Source organism: Squalius cephalus (assembly GCF_949319135.1).
Source record: "Squalius cephalus genome assembly, chromosome: 22".
In the NCBI taxonomy this organism is placed as follows: domain Eukaryota; kingdom Metazoa; phylum Chordata; class Actinopteri; order Cypriniformes; family Leuciscidae; genus Squalius; species Squalius cephalus.
In genome coordinates, this window is record NC_137143.1 from 24,169,586 (window position 1) to 24,187,982 (window position 18,397).

General features: G+C 39.5%; 1 protein-coding gene across 2 annotated transcripts in view; it reads right to left on the reverse strand.

The window, feature by feature from the left end:
- The window catches only part of igsf21a (immunoglobin superfamily, member 21a), a 234,420-nt gene extending 217,449 nt beyond the window's left edge, over positions 1 to 16,971 (reverse strand). The window contains exon 1 of one of the 2 annotated variants that reach the window (XM_079856815.1): positions 16,361 to 16,969. In XM_079856815.1, the coding sequence (XP_079712941.1) occupies positions 16,361 to 16,499 (139 nt within the window). In that variant the 5' untranslated portion in view covers positions 16,500 to 16,969. Of the gene's footprint in view, positions 1 to 16,360 lie in introns of both variants that reach the window. The other variant, XM_079856814.1, reaches the window with a different exon arrangement.
- Between the last annotated feature and the right edge of the window lie 1,426 nt (positions 16,972 to 18,397).

Consider the following 18,397-nt stretch of genomic DNA (forward strand, 5'->3'; position numbering starts at 1 on the left):
GGAGCTTGGGGGTCCTTGATAACATATCCATCATAAAATGTGCCCCCCCTCCACCCCTGAACCAGATATGGGTTTGTTGCTTCAGGGCAACACTGTGCTACGAGGGTACTAAAACTCAAAGGTTTTCTACATAAGTGGAATAAGGGAAAACAAGCAATATGTGCATTAGAAAATGATTTATTTTGACAAACATCAATCACAAATGGTTTTAACCTATCACAAACATCAAATAATCAACAAAAACAACTATTACTACTAATTACAACTAACACCCCCCATAACACTTTATGTATAAATTTTCATTTTCATATGAACATTTACACCAAACACTACACATACACATACATATGGGGGGTGTTAGTTGTAATTAGTAGTAGTTGTTTTTGTTGATTATTTGATGTTTGTGATTGTTTTTTTTTATTGTTTTTTCTATGTTTATGTAACGTAGGGTGCTCTTAAGCAATTAAAATGTCTTTTCCGTTGCTTTTTTTGTTTGTTTTTTACAGTTAAAATTACAGGAAAAAAAATACAATCACAACTAACACCCCCCATATGTATGTGTAGTGTTTGGTGTAAATGTTCATATGAATATGAACATTTATACATTGTTATGGGGGGTGTTATTTTTGTTGATTATTTGATGTTTGTGATAGGTTGAAACCATTTGTGATTGATGTTTGTCAAAATAAACAAAATAAAATAAACCTTCTAATGCACATATTGCTTGTTTTCCCTATTCCACCTATGTAGAAAACCTTTGAGTTTTAGTACCCTCGTAGCACAGTGTTGCCCTGAGGCAACGAACAAAAAAACACAGTTTTAGTATATAAATAAAAACAAAATAAATCTTTAAACAATCAAACATACTTCTTTACATACTGATGCACATGCATATATTTTTTAATAAAACAATATTTTAACTTAAACATGTTAAAAAGTGATATTTATCTTACTAATTGGTGGCACTCTGTAGCATGTGGTTTTGCTTCATTAAAGCACAGCTCCACCCCCCCAAAAAAGGTCACACCCACTTCAGCCCCTCATTTCATTGAACAGACATGTCAGGTGATATTATATATAAAAAAAATATATATAAAAAAATTAAAGGGGCGGTGTGAGGTCCAAAAATGTGGTTTGTTGCCTGAGGGCAACACCATGCCATAGAGGGTTAAGTAAAGTTATGTATGCACTTGCAGGTATGCTAGTTCCTCCATATGACAGTTATCTGAGAGGGTTTATTCACTGTCCAGTGCAATGGAAACAAATGGACATTACAAAGTCTTATACTTTATTTCCTTTGGAAAGTTAGACAATGTCCACTTACTGCACATATTTCAGCCACCACTTTCTTGGGAACAGATACAAGTGTTGGTGTATTATGTAAAAGTGCACAAAAGAGGAAAACACAATGTCATTACAATGAACTACACTCAGGAAAAATGTGATCAATAACTCATGGCAAAATATTTTTACATTAACATAGGTTTATCAGTTTTCACTTTCACAAGTCAAAGCAATTCATCATTACTCAAGATTTAACAGTTGAAATGACTATACGGCTTTAATTTAATGCAGCAAAAATTATTTTACAGTGTAGGCTACTAAGATCTTTTCTTCTTTTTTTTTCTCAGCCTTTTTCTTGGTTGCTTTTATTAACAGACAACCATTTATTTAACAGTGCCTTTTATAAAAGAGACTATAATATAACTAAAAATTACCATTATGTAGAATATTTTTGCACTTCACTTTTATTTGTTCCCATGTTCTAGTGTGGTGACTCTGACATTACAATGAACAAAGTAATTATGCAATTATTAAAATAAAAATATATAGGCTAATAAGTGATAAAAACATCTAACATGGCCACTTCTAACGGATTTAAATTGTCTGCTAATTTTTTCCAGCCCTCTCTCCTGGTTTTTGCAGACTTTGAGGTGTTCCCTGGCGTTTTGATTAAACATTAAAATTCCGAATAAACTTCGACTATTAGTTCTTGCTCTGCTGAGGAGAAAAACTGAGCCCGCTCTTTGGCCACGCTGAGCAGCCAATAGCAGCGTTGCTGATCAATGTTTCTACTATCGATACATATCCCCTTTTAAACCGGCGCATGAACGCGCAATTATCTCAGATAACTCAATCCAGCTATACTAATCATATCCGGCAGGTGTGTTCGAAGAACCTAATTAGCCAGATCATGATTAGCACGATGATATCATCTTGGATGTGTAATTTGATCTCGGATGTTTTAAGCAACGTACGAAGAACGGGCCCCAGACCTCTACACTCCACCCACTCGTTCCCAGTCACCAGAGTACTAATTATCTGTCACCAATCTTCACTGATCATCACCCAGCACTATATAACACTTCCCAATGCAGTTTACCATTGTCTGGTCTCGTTGTTCCCTCAAAGAACACTTACCTGCATGATACCTGCACGATACCTACACAATACCTACCAGAACCATTTGTCTTCAGTCATCTACTTCCTTCATCCGTCTTCAGCCATCTGCATCGATCTCCATTTCCGAACCTGCAACAGATAAGACCCTTACTCATCCAGATATCCATCCTGTACACTATATTCATCAGTTACTCACCTGCTTCCATCGTTGTGATCACATACTTCTGCAAATAAACCTGTTGATTACTTTACCTGTGTGAATCCTTCTGTTTCATGACAGAAGACCAGACCAACATGCAAAGTACTACCGATCCCAGCAATGCAAGAACTCCTCCACCAGATCCCTTTTCCGATCTCCTTCGACATGCCCTTCACCAACTATTAGTCATCAGTCCTTCACCATCTGCCTCTGTCAGTCTCATGGCCCGACCAGCGACATACTCAGGTGAGGCGGAGGAATGCAGCGGGTTCATGTTACAATGCTCTCTCTTCTTTGAAATGCAGCCGCAGCAGTTTTCCAATGATCGTGCGAAGATCGCCTACATCATTTCATTGCTGACAGGACGTGCACTTCAGTGGGCGCGTGCCATGTGGGACACTAATGGATGGGCCATTCACTCGCTGGTGGCTCGCTTTAATATTGTAAAGCGCTTTGGTGGCCATTGGGTCTGTGAAAGCGCTATATAAATGCAGTCCATTTACCATTTTAAAGAGGTATTTGGCCAAACCGCCAGTTCCATTTCTGTTCATGACCAGCTGTTCCGTCTTCGTCAAGGGAAGTCTTCAGTGAACGAATATGCTCTTCAATTCCGCACTCTGGCTGCCGTCAGCGGGTGGGATGAGATTGCGTTGATCACGGCATTTCACCAGGGACTCAACATTAACATCCGTCAATAGATGGCTATCTATGATGTCATTGGCCTAAAGAACTTCATTCAATGTGCCATCAGGATATCCCAATGGCTCACAGCCTCTACCTTGGATCAACCCGTGCTGCATTCTCCACCCACTTCAACATCTGTCGCCCCTCCAGCACCAGAGCCCATGCAGCTTGACTCCACTCACCTGTCTAATGTTGAGCGCCAGCGTCGCATAGTAAATCGTCTCTGCCTATACTGCGGGGTGGAAGGACATCTCCTGCCCACCTGTCCGGTGCGACCTCCACATCCAGCGTTGAGTGCCCTCCAATTACCACCTCCGATATCTTCGCTAAAAAGCGCTGATGTTATGTTAATCTCCCATCAATGATCTCTTTCAGCGAAAGCCCTCATAGACTCAGGTGCTGCTGGTAACTTCATGTCACTCAACTTCTTTCAAAAGCTTCATCTCCGTCAGAGACCCTTTTCTCAAGCTCTTCATGTACATTCGATCCTGGGAAAACCGCTGGGCCGTGGGCACATTCGGCACTGTACCCCATCACTGACTCTGTGCATCGGATGTCTCCATCAGGAGAAGTTATCGTTCTTGGTGCTGGAGGGCTCAACGGCTGACATCATCCTGGGACACCCGTGGTTACAACATTCGCCTCTCATCTGCTGGAGCACTGGTGAGATCCAACAGTGGGGGGAAACTGCTTTAACCACTGCCTGCAATCCATTAAGAATTTCACCTACCAGCGTTCTACCTGCCATTAACCTTCATCTTCACCCAAAGTGAATCTTTGTTCCATTTCCATCGAGAGTCCGACCACCACAACGCAGCACGAAATTCCCCTTGCATACCAGGCATTCAAGGATGTCTTCAGCAAGCAGTTGGCGACCACACTACCACCTCATCGGCCATGGGACTGTGCGATCGACCTGCTGCCTGGGGCCACCCTACCACGTGGTAAGATCTATCCTTTGTCATCCCAGAACAGAAGGCCATGGAGGAGTACATCGAGGAGGTTCTTTAGCAAGAGTTCATCCGTCCATCTACTTCCCCTGCCGCTTCGAGTTACTTCTTTGTGGGTAAAAAGGACGGAGGCTTGCGCCCCTGCATCGATTATCGTGTTCTCAACTCTCAAACCGTCAAATTTCGCTACCCTCTTCCTATAGTTCCAGCCACCCTAGAGCAGTTACGTGGTGCTCGTATTTTCACGAAGTTGGACCTGCGGAGTTCATATAACCATGTTCGAATCCGCAAAGGTAACGAGTGGAAGACGGCTTTCATCACTCCATCAGGGCACTACAAGTACCAGGTTATGCCGTACAGGCTTTCCAACGCACCTTCCGTCTTCCAAGGGTTCATGAACTAGGTGTTTCGGGAATTCCTTCACCGCTTTGTCATCGTGTATATAGACAATATTCTAATCTATTCCACCTCCTTACTGAGCAATGGGGCCAAGTCTCTGTCCTGGAACTCGGAAGCTAACACCACCTTCTACCAACTTAAGAAAGCCTTCAGTACAGCTCCTACCCTCGTTCATCCCAATCCAGATCTCCCCTTCGTCGTCGAGGTGGACGTCTACACCAGTGGAGTAGGAGCTGTGCTATCGCAGCGGCAGGGTGAGCCTCCCAAACTCCATCCATGCGCCTTATATTTAAAAAAAACTGTCCCCGGTGGAGAAACACTATGATATTGGTAACCGGGAACTACTGGCGATCAGACTGGCTCTAGAAGAGTGGAGACATTGGCTGGAGGGAGCTCAACACCCCTTCAACACCAAATTGCCGAAGCCACACAGTCAGAGCCTGCTCTGCCAGGAGGTCCTGAATGACGGACCTATGTGCCCACTTGTCTCCGTCTGTCCCTAATGGACTCAGTCCACACATCACCAGGCTCTGGACACACAGGCAGCCAGCAAACCCTCTCGCTCATCAGCAATCGCTACTGGTGGCCCAATATGACCCAGGAAGTCTCAAGCTGAGTCCCCGCTATATCAGTCCCTTCGCAATACAGAGGCAGATCAATGATGTCACGTACCGGTTAATCCTTCCTTCTCACTACAAAATTTCTCCTTCATTTCATGTTTCCCTACTCAAACCATTCACTAATCCTCTGGTTCCTTCTTCCCCAGGGTCTGGTGCTGAGGACATGCCTCCTCCTCCTGTGGAGCCGTCAGAGGAGAACATCTATCGAGTCAACATCATCCTAGACTCCCGGCGACGGGGCGGCCTATTGGAATACCTCGTCGACTGGGAGGGATTTGGCCCAGAGGAGAGGTCATAGGTTGCTCGTGATGACATTCTGAACCCTTCACTGCTGCACGACTTCCCTAATGCTTATCCCAACCGTCCAGCCCCGAGAGGCAGAGGCCGTCCCCGTCACTGTCCACTTCCACGTGGAGGAGGGGGTACTGTCACATAGTCAACAACATCGACAGCACCAGACCTCTACACCCACTCGTTCCCAGTCACCAGAGTACTAATCACCGTCACCAATCTTCACTGGTCATCACCCAGCACTATATAACTCTTCCCAATGCAGTTCACCATTGTCTGGTCTCATCGTTCCCTCAAAGAACACTTACCTGATTCCTTACCTGCACGATGCCTACCAGAACGATTTGTCTTCAGTCATCTACATCGATCTCCATTTCCGAACCTGCAACAGATAAGACCCTTTACTCATCCAGATATCCATCCTTAACACTATATTCATCAGTTACTCACCTGCTTCCATTGTTGCGATCACATACTTCTGCAAATAAACCTGTTGATTACCTGTGTGAATCCTGTTTCATGACACATGGTATGGAGTTGAAAATGAAACATTCATGCAAAAGCAATTCAGAAAACCTTTCATTTTAGTTTGGTTAATTGCAATAAACTGGTGTTTGATTATTACATTGGCTTGGAAAAGGGAATGATCACTCTTCAAGCAAAAATAGAAATGGAAGAGCAATAACTGCCCTGTCAACAGAACAAAAGCAAATGTAATGATAAAGGCCAGCATACTGTGAACACAACATGTACAAAATCTAAAGCAAGAAAGATTTTATTCTTCTAAAATTGGCCAATCACTTGCAGTCCATTGCTTTTACTGTAAAGGCTGAAAATCTTCAATAGAAACAGCAATTTGCAAGATCGTTTTATGTTTGTGCTGTTGTCACTCTTGTATTAATACAAGGGTTTCGGGGCATTCACAGTCACTGTAGAGGGTGTGGATGTGTCTCCACTAACCTGAATTCACAGAGAAAAACCCTCATGGTATCTAGCAAATCATATGTAGCATAAAGAAACTGTTAATTTAAATATGTAAACCATAAATCATGCATACCCTAATGATTTCCCTTTTTTCTTGTCTAATCATTAAATGCAAGTAGCGATTGAGGCACCATGCCAATGGCCAATGATTGGTAGACAAAAGTTGGCACATTCTTCTTCCCTGCCAATATCTATTCTCACTTCCTCTGAGTCGAGCCCAGCTGTCACAGGCAGACCGAAACAGAGAGAGGAGAGCCTCAGATCAGCTCACGGATCACAATCCTTAAATTCTCACCACCTTAACTTGGTGAGATGGGAGTCAAGAAAAAGAGCTGTTTCTTACGCTTTCTAATGTAGCAACCTAGAGCTTTAAAGTGCCTTTATTACGCTTTTTCGGGTATTACGTTTTTTATGTAGTGTGTAATATACTGTAGTTGTGAATGTCAAAGGTCTGCAAAGTTTCAAAGATCAGAATGCACAATAAATGGGAGCTATTGTCTCCCAAAGGAAAGAAATGATTCTGGGCTGCCTGAAATGAGTCATTAGTAATTCCGGCCTTACTCGAACCTACGTTTGTAAAGAATTTGCATAATGCCTGCCTATGGTCTTCAATGGCTGCCAGTGATCAATCTACTTTAACCCGCCCTCAAACACTGTGGTTTAGCTGAGGCCTGGAGGACATTGGTTTGTGTTGTCGAAATGTCGAAAATATATATTTTTTCTTTTTGCACTGTGAAAGCAAATCCACTTTGCATGCATTTTCAAAGGATGAGAACCCAGGCCATCTTTACCGTTCTTAACACTGTGTGTACAAGTGCGAAGAAACCCTCCTGAGCTGAAATTCAAATATGGTAATGGCGTTTTGTTTTTCGACACTGTAAACAGTTGACCAATCACAACAGACTGGGCCATCTGACCAATCAGAGCAGAGTTGGCTCTCAAAAAGGAGTTTAGAGAGATTGAATCCTTGATCGAAACGTTTCAGACACTGTGAGGAAAGAGGTGATGCTGCAATCTATATACTATTGTGAAAAAATAAAGTGTTTTTTTTTACCTTGAATATCTTAACATATTGGATCAAATTGTTCTTGTGGTCTTAAAAAAGAAGACGATTATACATATTTTAAGGGTCATTAACAAAGTGCTCGAAAGATAAAGTGGTGAACACAAGCCAAAAGAATATCATTAATATTAACAGTTGGAAGCGGTTTCAGGGGTTAATACATAGAGAACAAGGTCTGTTTAGATGGTGGAAAAACAAGAGGCCACAGTGGGTGCTTGTGATAAAATGCAGCACCATTCTTCCTTTATTTTAAGGTTAATGTGGCCATAATTACGGCTCCACTTCCAGTTCTGTGAATTCAGGGTCAGATCAGGTGGTCACGGAAATCTCTTGAGATGCTGTGACATCCTATACTGTACACGGCCATCAAATGTAGGACTTTTTATGATGTGTCTGGGTTCAAAACAATCCCCTTGAGATTAAAGTGCCCCAATTATACGATTTTAAAAGTTCCTAATTTTGTTTTGGAGGTCTCCTAAAATTTTGTTTATATTTGTTACAATTTTGTTAAGTTCCAGGAACTACAGAATGCGTTCTTGAAGTTCTCATTCACTGGGCAGCACAGCTTGAATGATCTACACAAGTACGGAGATAAAAGGAAAAGTAATCTTGAAAACGCTCTGAAGAACATCAGTCAGTAAATGTCTATGAGTTTGTGCCAGCGCTGCGTCCACTCCTGCAACAGAGGGACTTCCAAGCAAGATTAGAATCAAGATTATTAGAGGTTCATTACTGAGAAGCTCAAGTCTGAACTTTGACCTCCCGGGGATTAAAATCAATATACAGCACAATAACCTTGAGAAATCAATGCATAAACTCCTTTTACACCTTATTAAGAGCAAGTCATTTGGACAGATTTTTAAATAATTATATAGTGTGAAAACAACAATCCGTACAATGGCACAAAAAAGTTAATTTAGTGATATAAATGACAAAGTACACAGACAAGAAAAATATATATGAGGCATGCAGCATCCTGAATCTGTGGCAAGGGATATGCCACAGATTCCACTGCAGGAGTGTGTGAATCTTTGCAGGGGAAAGCCAGTGACACTGCTGGAGAACAATGCATATTACTGCAAAATGTCAGTTATTCTGTGTGTGATCTCAGCAGACATGTTACTATAGTCTATATGTTGGATTATCCAGTATATCCATCCATTTTCTAAACCGCAATGTTGGGATGATGGAGCCTATCCCAACATCTCGGGCCAGTCTGTCGCAGCACTTACACATCGCCATTCACACTCCCACTAACAGACAATTTAGTGTCTAAAATTCACCTATCCTGCATGTCTTTGGACTGTAGGGGAAACTAAATCTCCATCATAAATGAACATTAAGCACTAAACAGCCATTTCATTTGCTCACAAAAACATAAAATAACATTTAATTCCAACATTTACTGCTAAAATCTAGGAGATGTAGAGTTTGCATGTTACTGAGCTTGAAACTACAGATGCAAAACGGGCCCAGCCGGGACTCGGACCAGCAACTTAAATGCTACCAACTGAGCCACCATGTTGCACGGGACACAATATTGTATCCTCAAAATTTTTATTTAGTCACAATACAGAACGATTAATCCCTCTGTGGTTTCATTCAAATGCCAAAGTGGGATCCTATAGAGTGTGGCTTTTAACAATGCCAAGGTCATGGGTTCAATTTCCAAGAAATGCACAAGACGACTGTGTTGTTACCTCGCTTTGGCTGCATCTTGGATATAAAGCTGCACTTGAACACACCACAAAGACTACAGCTGACTGCCAACTATAGCATATGAGTTCTGTGCCTGTGTGTAAGGAAATAACTGTCTATATCAGCAGGTATCAATAGTCTACATTTGTCATTTAAAAAGTGAAACCAAAAACTAGGACTGCAGATATACAAACCGTTAATAAAGTAGCGCTCGCTATCACTCATGTTGATCACTTTCTTCATTCCAGCAGGCTCATGTTGTTATGAAAATATTCACATTTTGGAATGCTCAGATATGGCATAAAATTAGAATAGCCTTCTGTCTGTGTTGTTTTGACTTCTGTGCTTGCTTTTATTCTCATGCATGACTCGTTAGCAAAACTGAACAGCCAATCAGAGTGATCTCTCACAGACGGCCCTGATGCAGATTCAACATACTGCCACTGACTTGTGGAACACACCGCAAAAACTAGCTCGACAGATGCTCACCAACAGCCCAATGGTGCTATTGCCTTATTGAATCCCTGCAGTGATGCTGCTGTATATATTATTATGTCAAATATTAACTCAATCAGCTAATCTGATGTCGCAGCCATATCATGTACAGCCATAAAACACATCTTAACTTTTTTTTTGTCTGTCTGTCTGTATGTATGTCGTCATGAAAGCCCTTCATAACATGATTCAGCTGAAGAGATGCACATCCTTTGCATTAGAGACTGGATGATGAGCTCAGAAGAGATGGGTGAAGAGCTTTAGATTGCTTCTACTCTCTGCAATTGTATGCAATTAAAAGCATTTATTTACACAACCACATATCTAAAGAAGAGACAGGAAACACTGCTGCCCCTGAACCGACATGGAGCATTGAGACTCTCGCCAAAACAAAACAAAATTCCCCTGAGAAATTCACTTTATTAAATGGTAAAAAAATTATTACGAATAACATTTAATACATTTAATTGTAGCCTATACATTATAATTATTGAAATCACAACAACAATTATATATTATGGTAACAGTTTTTAATAAGCTACTGTTGGTTAACATTAGTTAATGCATAAAGTAACTTAACTAACAATGAGCAATGCTTTTGTTACAGTATTATTATTTTTTTATCAGTTTATAATTTTTTTTATAATGTTAGTTAATAAAAATACAGCTGATCATTATTAGTTCATGTTAGCTCAGGTCCATTAACTAATATTAACAGATACAACTTAACATTAGAAGAATGTGTGTAACCACATACAGATCTGGGGCACCATTGACTTCCATAGTATGGGGGAATGGTGCCCCACAACTGTTTGGAAACAAATATTCTTCAAAATATCTTCCTTTGTGTTCAGTAGTGGAAATAAATTCATCCAAGTTTGGAACAACTTGAGAGTAAGTAAACAATGACAGAATTTAAATTTTGGGGTGAACTATCCCTTTAACTATAATGCTTTAGAAATAGTTATCATTTTTAGTTCAACTAATGTAGTTAACTAATGTTAACAAATGAAAAATTATTGTAAAGTGTTACCTATGATTTTGTTTCATAATTATATACATGTATAATATACATACAGTAAACTCTACAATAGAGATATGACACATGTTGAATGAAATATAAAAAAAAATCTTGGGACAGTAGTCCTAGTTATTAGTCCTAAATGTGATCGAAGGCCAGTGAAACTTTTTCTAAAAGAAATGCAAAAAAATGAAAATTTCCTTCCCATTCATAGTTTTGAATTTGAATTTCAAAAATGTCCTATTATGTTTCAAATAAAGCTGGATTGAAATGTAAGTGTCACAGGGGTCATCTGGTCCGCCACTCACCTTGACTTTTTGAGAAACGGAGGCAGCTAGATGAATTAAATCTCAATTCATTTGACTGAAGTTTCAAAACATCTATCCCAGAGTTGACAATAGCTTTGTCTGCAAACTGGAAATTGTCAAAGGTAATCAATTTTCAGCACAGGGCTGCCAAATCCACAGCTCAGCGCATAACCATGTAATCATTTAATTTATGCTTGCAAAAACAAAAGACAAAGCTGCCCAACTTGAGCAAATTTCCATGTCAAAGGACAGGCATGCCAGTAAAGATCACCCCAGCCTGCTCATTAATCAGAATCATTTTCGCAGGTGCACAGATACGAGCATCCAAACACAAATAAACATTGCAATGCTATTAGTTAACAGCTCTGAAGTCTGCACCTAGTATCTTCAATTCAAATGAATGGTTCTGATGAGAATACAGCTGAAATTAATCCCTTTAACTCTGTCCTCTGATCATGAAATGACAGTGTAATGAATTTATAGTGTTTTCTGTGGTTGCACCGAACATGCCAATCCAACTTTTTCCATTGGCTATCAGAAAGGAGAGTTGTTCCCTTTACCCTCCCTTCATCCATTATAAACATAAACACAAAAGTGAAGTACTGTAAGTACAGTATTGATGAACTATGCCAGCCTTCTGTGAACAAGTATGTTTACAAGTACAGCCACATTGCAGTTTATTCTATATGCGCTCTTCTATTCTTCCCCTTCTGACTGAAGCCCTTAAAGCTTTTTACACAATACAGTGACCTGCTTACACCAGTAAGTTGGAGAACACAGTTTGCAGAAAGCATTATGTTCTTTGTATGACATGGAGTGTGGGAAGGGAACACAGCCGGTATGGTACAACCGTCAATATTCATATGGATTATGTTTGTTTTCATTTGCTGTTAAGACATGGCAGCATTGGCTTGGGAAGCCCTGAGCTTTGTTACATTTACAACGCGAACAGCAGAAGCAGGAACAATAGAACATTCATTAATATTACCATGAACTGCACAGACTCGAAAACAATATGCAAAATTGTTAACATGACATTGGCTGAAAAGGAAAATTGTCAATTTTGGTTCTAAATGTCTAAATGTCACCAGCCAAGAATTCATTACACAAATATTTATCTTTGCTGCAAAGTGAACCTGTATTTATTTGATGTCAAGATATCTACTCAAATACACTTTTTTAAAACAGTGACAGATTGATTGGAGACAATTTTCCCCGAACATTTTAGTTGAGTTAGACACACTTGGACATCAACAGCAAAATGATATGGGAAGCATTGCCTCCTGTTTTTAGTTTCTATTGATTTTGTTAAAGGGTTAGTTCACCCAAAAAATTTAATTCTGTCATCAATTACTCACCCTCACATCATTCCATCGATCATGTCTCTTCAGAAGACTTGGATTGAACCGCTTGATTCATATGGATTTATTTTACAATCTCTTTACGGATGTTTTGAACCATCAGAGCTTTGGGTGAACAGACTTTAAATGTGGGGACACTGGTACAGAAATCTCTCAGATTTCATACAAAAAATAACTTTATTTGTGATCTGAAGATGAATACAAGTCATGGGTTTGGAACGACGAGAGTGAGTAATTGATGACAGGATTTTCATTTTTGGGTGAACTAATCCTTTAATTTTTTTTTATTATATGGTTAGTTGTTTTTGTTATTTATTTGCCACTTATAACAGCATTCCTGTTGCTCAAACAGTAGATCATAACACTAGCAACAGCAAGCTCTTGGGTTCAATTCCCTTGGAAAGCATGAGCTGATAAAATGTATACAGTGAGTGCAATTTAAGATGCTTCTTCTAAATGCATAAAAGTAACTAAAACAGACCTGTGACCAATTTTTACTGCTCCACGAACCACCAGTTGAGAACAGCTGCTCTATGAACCTCTAACATGTGGATGATGAAACTGTTGAAAGAGAAGACTCACTACACTCAGTTCTGGCTAAAAGAGATCAGCATTTGAATGTACTTGCTTTGATGTTTCATCATCAAAAGACATTATCAGATCAAAATGAAATTGATGTATCATATTTTTGTACTGTAACTGCATGAACAGATGAAATGCTCCTTTGTAACATCTAAAAATTCAAAGCAGTTGATTCAGATTCATCTCAATTCACCCCAATGCAACTGAACTGAGCCAAGAAGTAAGTGTGCATTTAAACTGTTAGCATAAAGAGAACTCATTTGAATTCTTCATTTGGAAGATTCAAGTTTGTAATGGGTGACAAAGAAGCTCCTGAAGGTCACATTTATGTCTTCTAAAGGAGGCAGGAAATCAAAGAGTGATTATTGAAGACTAAAGCAGGAATTGCCAACACCTGTCTCTGACTGCAGCTAGTGCACTTGATCAAGATGGATCTGTTAGGGAAGAAGTCTCTTAAGAAGGGGAAATGGAGGAATCCACATGGGGGGTTGAATGGCTCAGTTGTGGAGAGCCTGCACTGCCCTGAGCTCTGAGGGGTGTTGAGGGTGATGTTGTGGGTCAGTCCTGGAGTTAAAGGTCATTAGGAGTAACAGCACCTCCAGACAAGCTATATTTCTAGAAGATTTTTCCAAAGTCTGAGGTAGTCGTAATGTCATAGGGCAAAACAGCTCCTCGATGAAAGATGGGTTCATTTTTTAAAGGATGAAATGTTATCTTTAACTATTAAAAGAAACAGAAAGGGATGTTGTTTATTTGGATTGGTCGTGATTTCGAATCTTCATGTACAGTCAGTCGTCCTCGTCTACTGAAAGAGATCATAGTTGAGGATTTGCATAAAAGATAATATTTTGGTAGTGTTTCCAAGATTTAAAGGGCAGAGTTTGCCAAAAATGCATAATCGAGATAAAAGAAATTCATACAGGTTTTGAACAGTGTTAATTTACAACTACTATTATTGTTTTTATTAATATTTTGAATTCATTTTTATTTTCCTATTTCCTCTTTTCATTTTAGTTTGGCTTGGTTAAGTAATAACCCTATAGTTTTGAACGACATGACAGTAAATAAATGATATAAATCATTTGTATCAGCTAATTGAATGACAGCATAAGATTGCAAAGCTATGCATTTGTCAATCCTTATTGTATTGCTCTCATCGAAAACGCTGATCACAAAATTTTGTGCAAAATTGTACACCAGCCAGACAGCAGGACGCTGAAATGATGATGACATGAAACAGGTGGATGATGACAATGGCACTCGACCCATAAAAACCATCCCCTGTCCATTAATTGTGGCTGTAGACTGTCCATACCGCAGTTTGTGACCACAACCTCAGCTGAACTTTGTGACCTGATGGTTTATGCAACAAATGATTCTCTCTGTCTCTCGCTCACTCACCAGACTGCATTATGCTCCGGTGGCCTGTATTAAAATATGGGACACGCCAACCACCAGTGCAGTCAGAAATTATGAATGATCACTTCACTCTGTAAGGCATTATTTGCGGGACATCGCTGGTGTTATATCACTGACTTTGTCTTGATTTAAATTTCTTTGTAGGGTTCTTGCATGAGGACATGTAATCTTCCAGTACAGAGAGAATGAAAACAGCTGGGTGGGAGTGAAGATGAGTATTGTAAACGTGCCAGATGTCGCCCAGAGATTAGAACCTTCACACATCAATCATCAAGTAACTGGGGATTTCAACCTTTACAGACCCAGGGACACCCCATACAGACTTTCAGTCAACCCAGGGACCGCAATAGACAAATTCACAGCATATCACAATGGTTCAAACAGTGCCTATAATTTTTTACGTTTAAAATGTTTATTAATTTTTATTTTTTATTTTATTTTTTTCACTGTTTGCAAGAGATCACTGTCAGCAATGAAAAAATGCCATCAACACAGCAGTAACACTTTTCTCAGTAAATATCAATTTTCCTCCAGATATCAGGCTGTTACAAGTACAACATGGTCTGTGCATTTTGTAAATCAAGGCATAGAAAGATTGGGGGGTGGAAGGTTCAGAGTCAAATGAAGGGAAAGCTATTCAGTGTGATTTTACAATGTTCCTAGTACTTCCACAGTAGTTTTTTCTTCTTTTTTTATTTTTGCTGTGAAATGACAATCATGTTTGCAGTTTTACATTAGATTAAACTACAGGAAGTAAGAATACAGTGCAACCAACTGCATCCAGTACTATTAGGCTACATAGGGTCAGTGTGTGAATTATTCAATGACTTTCATGGGGGTTACTTTTCTTAAAGAAAATATTTTAGTAATTTCTGGGACATGTACAACTGTATAATGGCGTCACAGTAGGCTATGTACAATTAACTTTTCAATTTCAAACAGTCAATTTTTCCCCAAATGCATATAAAAAAAAACCCCACAAATAATGTGTACGCAGGTTTCGTCGATGTATCGCATTGTAAAGGAAAGAGAACATGCGTTATTGTTGTCATGGTTACCTTCTCACAATGATTTCAGTTAATGAACATCAATAGCCCATTCTGACTAATCTAACTTTTTTGGTTACTAGAAATGCTGATGAAACATACTTGTAAAATGAATATACTTTGGATTTCTACCAACTTAATTTAGTAACGTCCAAACCTTGGGGTCAAATTCGCTACGAAAAAGAGAAAATAATTAACAAAAAGAATAAGAAAATGGTAAATGACTCCATTATACCTTAATACAACACGGTTATTATTTAGCCGAGAGAGAGAGAGAGAGAGAGAGAGAGAGAGAGAGAGAGAGAGAGAGAGAGAGAGGTGATCCCATGGAAAAGGTATGTCTCGGTTCATCTAAAACAAAAAGCCAAATGTGTGCCTCTTTTCACATTTACAATAAAAGTCATCGAATTATGGATAGGCTATGTAATCAAGAGATTTGACTATGAAATAATAAATATGGTCAGGGTGAAAGTCAATAGCTCTTGGCACTAATGCTTTCAGCCTCATTTATTCCTGGGCGTCAGAATGTTCAAACGTAGCCTACTGCTGTTTCACAATGTACCGTATGAAATATGACATTCACCCAGTGTCTGTGCTCTTATAGCCCAAAGTACCGCGGCTGAAGCCTGGCTATTCTCGGAGAATCCAAACTAAGCGGGGTCTCGCACAAAACGGACAAACTTGATCTAAGTAAATATGAAAGATGTCTCAATATGTGCGTGCAGCGGTTTCTGATGAGAATATGTGTGTGCGGGATTCGAAGCGCTGTGCAGAATGAGTGTTTTCTACTAAAAAGCGCATACGAGTATGATAATACAAAACACAACAATTACTTACCAACAGCTACTTGCAGTAGATCAGCGCACAAGAGAAAACACAAAGACAGGACGGTCATCTTTCCCATATTTTGCAATAAATCCCAAACTCCATTTGCGTTTACATGCTCTCCGGCAGCTCGCTGCGTAATTCCCACCATTCCAAAGGGATGCGATTCCACAAACTGGTCATGATGCTGTCCAAGTGTCGGAGGGAAGATTGAAGTTTAAAACAAATGCGCACTTCAAAAGATATAAGGTTGTTGAATATTAAGTAAAGATTATTAAAAGCGTTGCATTGTGAAATAGTCTCCTCGCGAAGGCAGCAAACAACGTTTACGCACAGACGAGGATTAAAAAATAGATATGGATTTGGATGAAAATCTCTCTCTCTCTCTTTCTCTCTCCCTCCCTCCCGAAACAGACACGAACAGAGTCACTCGTGATCACTCGCTTTTTATTTCACACAATTTTCCTTAATCCTACTCTGGCTCCAAACCCTTCCCCTCTAATTCTGTCCACTAAGCCGATTTATTCGTGCTGGATTTTTTCCCCAGACTGAAAAGGTTTTGAAAGATCATTATAGGCATACGTGCTGAGATGCCTTACTCTGCATTAACTGCATAGAACCTGGAAAGATCAAGCGCTGGAAATGTTTCTACGAACAGCGTCACCTAGGGTATCTGCAAATGAACCCCACTCAGCATCAGTGAGTTTTCGTGTTTCAGTAAGTTTTCGTGCATGAGGGTCAAATGGGATGTCTGTGAAGATAAAAAAAGACAAATTCTTTAAAAAAAATATCATAGGCTAAAATATTATCACGCGTCAGGTTATTAGAAATGTAGTCTTTGCATTCATGTGGGTTTCAAACATTTTTTGAAAAGGCCTGTTCTATACAATTATTTTGATTGAATGACTCTGAAAATGGTAGATACATCATTTAAAAGTACTAAAATGATTATTTCAGACATATTTTTCAAGGCAATCATCACTACAGTAAAAAAACAAAACAAAACAAAAAAACCCAACACATTTGGTTCTTGTGATTCTGGTCACATGACAACAAAATGGATTAAAGGTTTAAAAATGTTACAACAATTCATTAATTCATTCATTTGAATATGACATATAATAATATAAATTAGCCCAGAACAAATTGATGGTTAATGAATTGAATCACAAGGTAAAATTTGCACTTTATATAAACCAAAAAGGTTATATTTGGTGTAATTTTCCCTCCTTTGATGTAGAAGTTGGCCAATCATAGTTTGTATAAATACATTTGGAGTGGCATCTCAGATAGCCAATCAAATTGTAGGGCTGCCTATAGGGCCACCATCTCGCCCCTGGATGATGATGCTATTATCATAAAAATAGTGAGAAATATTTTATTGGCCTCATAAAATTATACAACATTGCATGCTGACAAAGGATAATGTACCACAATTTAGTAGGCATTGCTATGCATGCTGGTAGACAAATAGATTAGTGTGGCAAGAGTATTGTTTAATCATTGCAAAGGTTAATGTGGCCATATGGGTCTTTACCATGAATGAGGCAGTTTTGGTGAGCTCCCACATGATGCATACAGTCTAGCACTTTACCTGCACCCGAGAGTACATTAATGAAATGCTAATCTTGCCTCCGACAACACCCACAAGGAAGGAGTGAAGCAAGGATGAGAATATTATGCAATACTCTGGGGTCAAGACCTCGTTGCAGGCGCTCTGAAATTCAATCAAAGGCACAAATTAGAAATATATTTCTGAACTCTCCAACAGAACCTGCCACAAGTGCTAATTAAAGAAATGTGGGTGTACTTGCACATACCTGAGGCAGTTTAAGGTCTTCCTGATGTTGAACTCCATTGTGCCGAACACTTTGTATTCGCCTACACACACACCACAGATGACAAGTTCTTGCGCAATCTTGTTGGGAGTCTGGGGAGCTTGGAAAAATATATCGTATAGCCTGCAGTTGGCTCATTTGACTGTGTATTTGTTTTTATGTGCTGAAGAAACTTGAAAAGAGAATGACAAAGCCATCCAGTGATACCTGA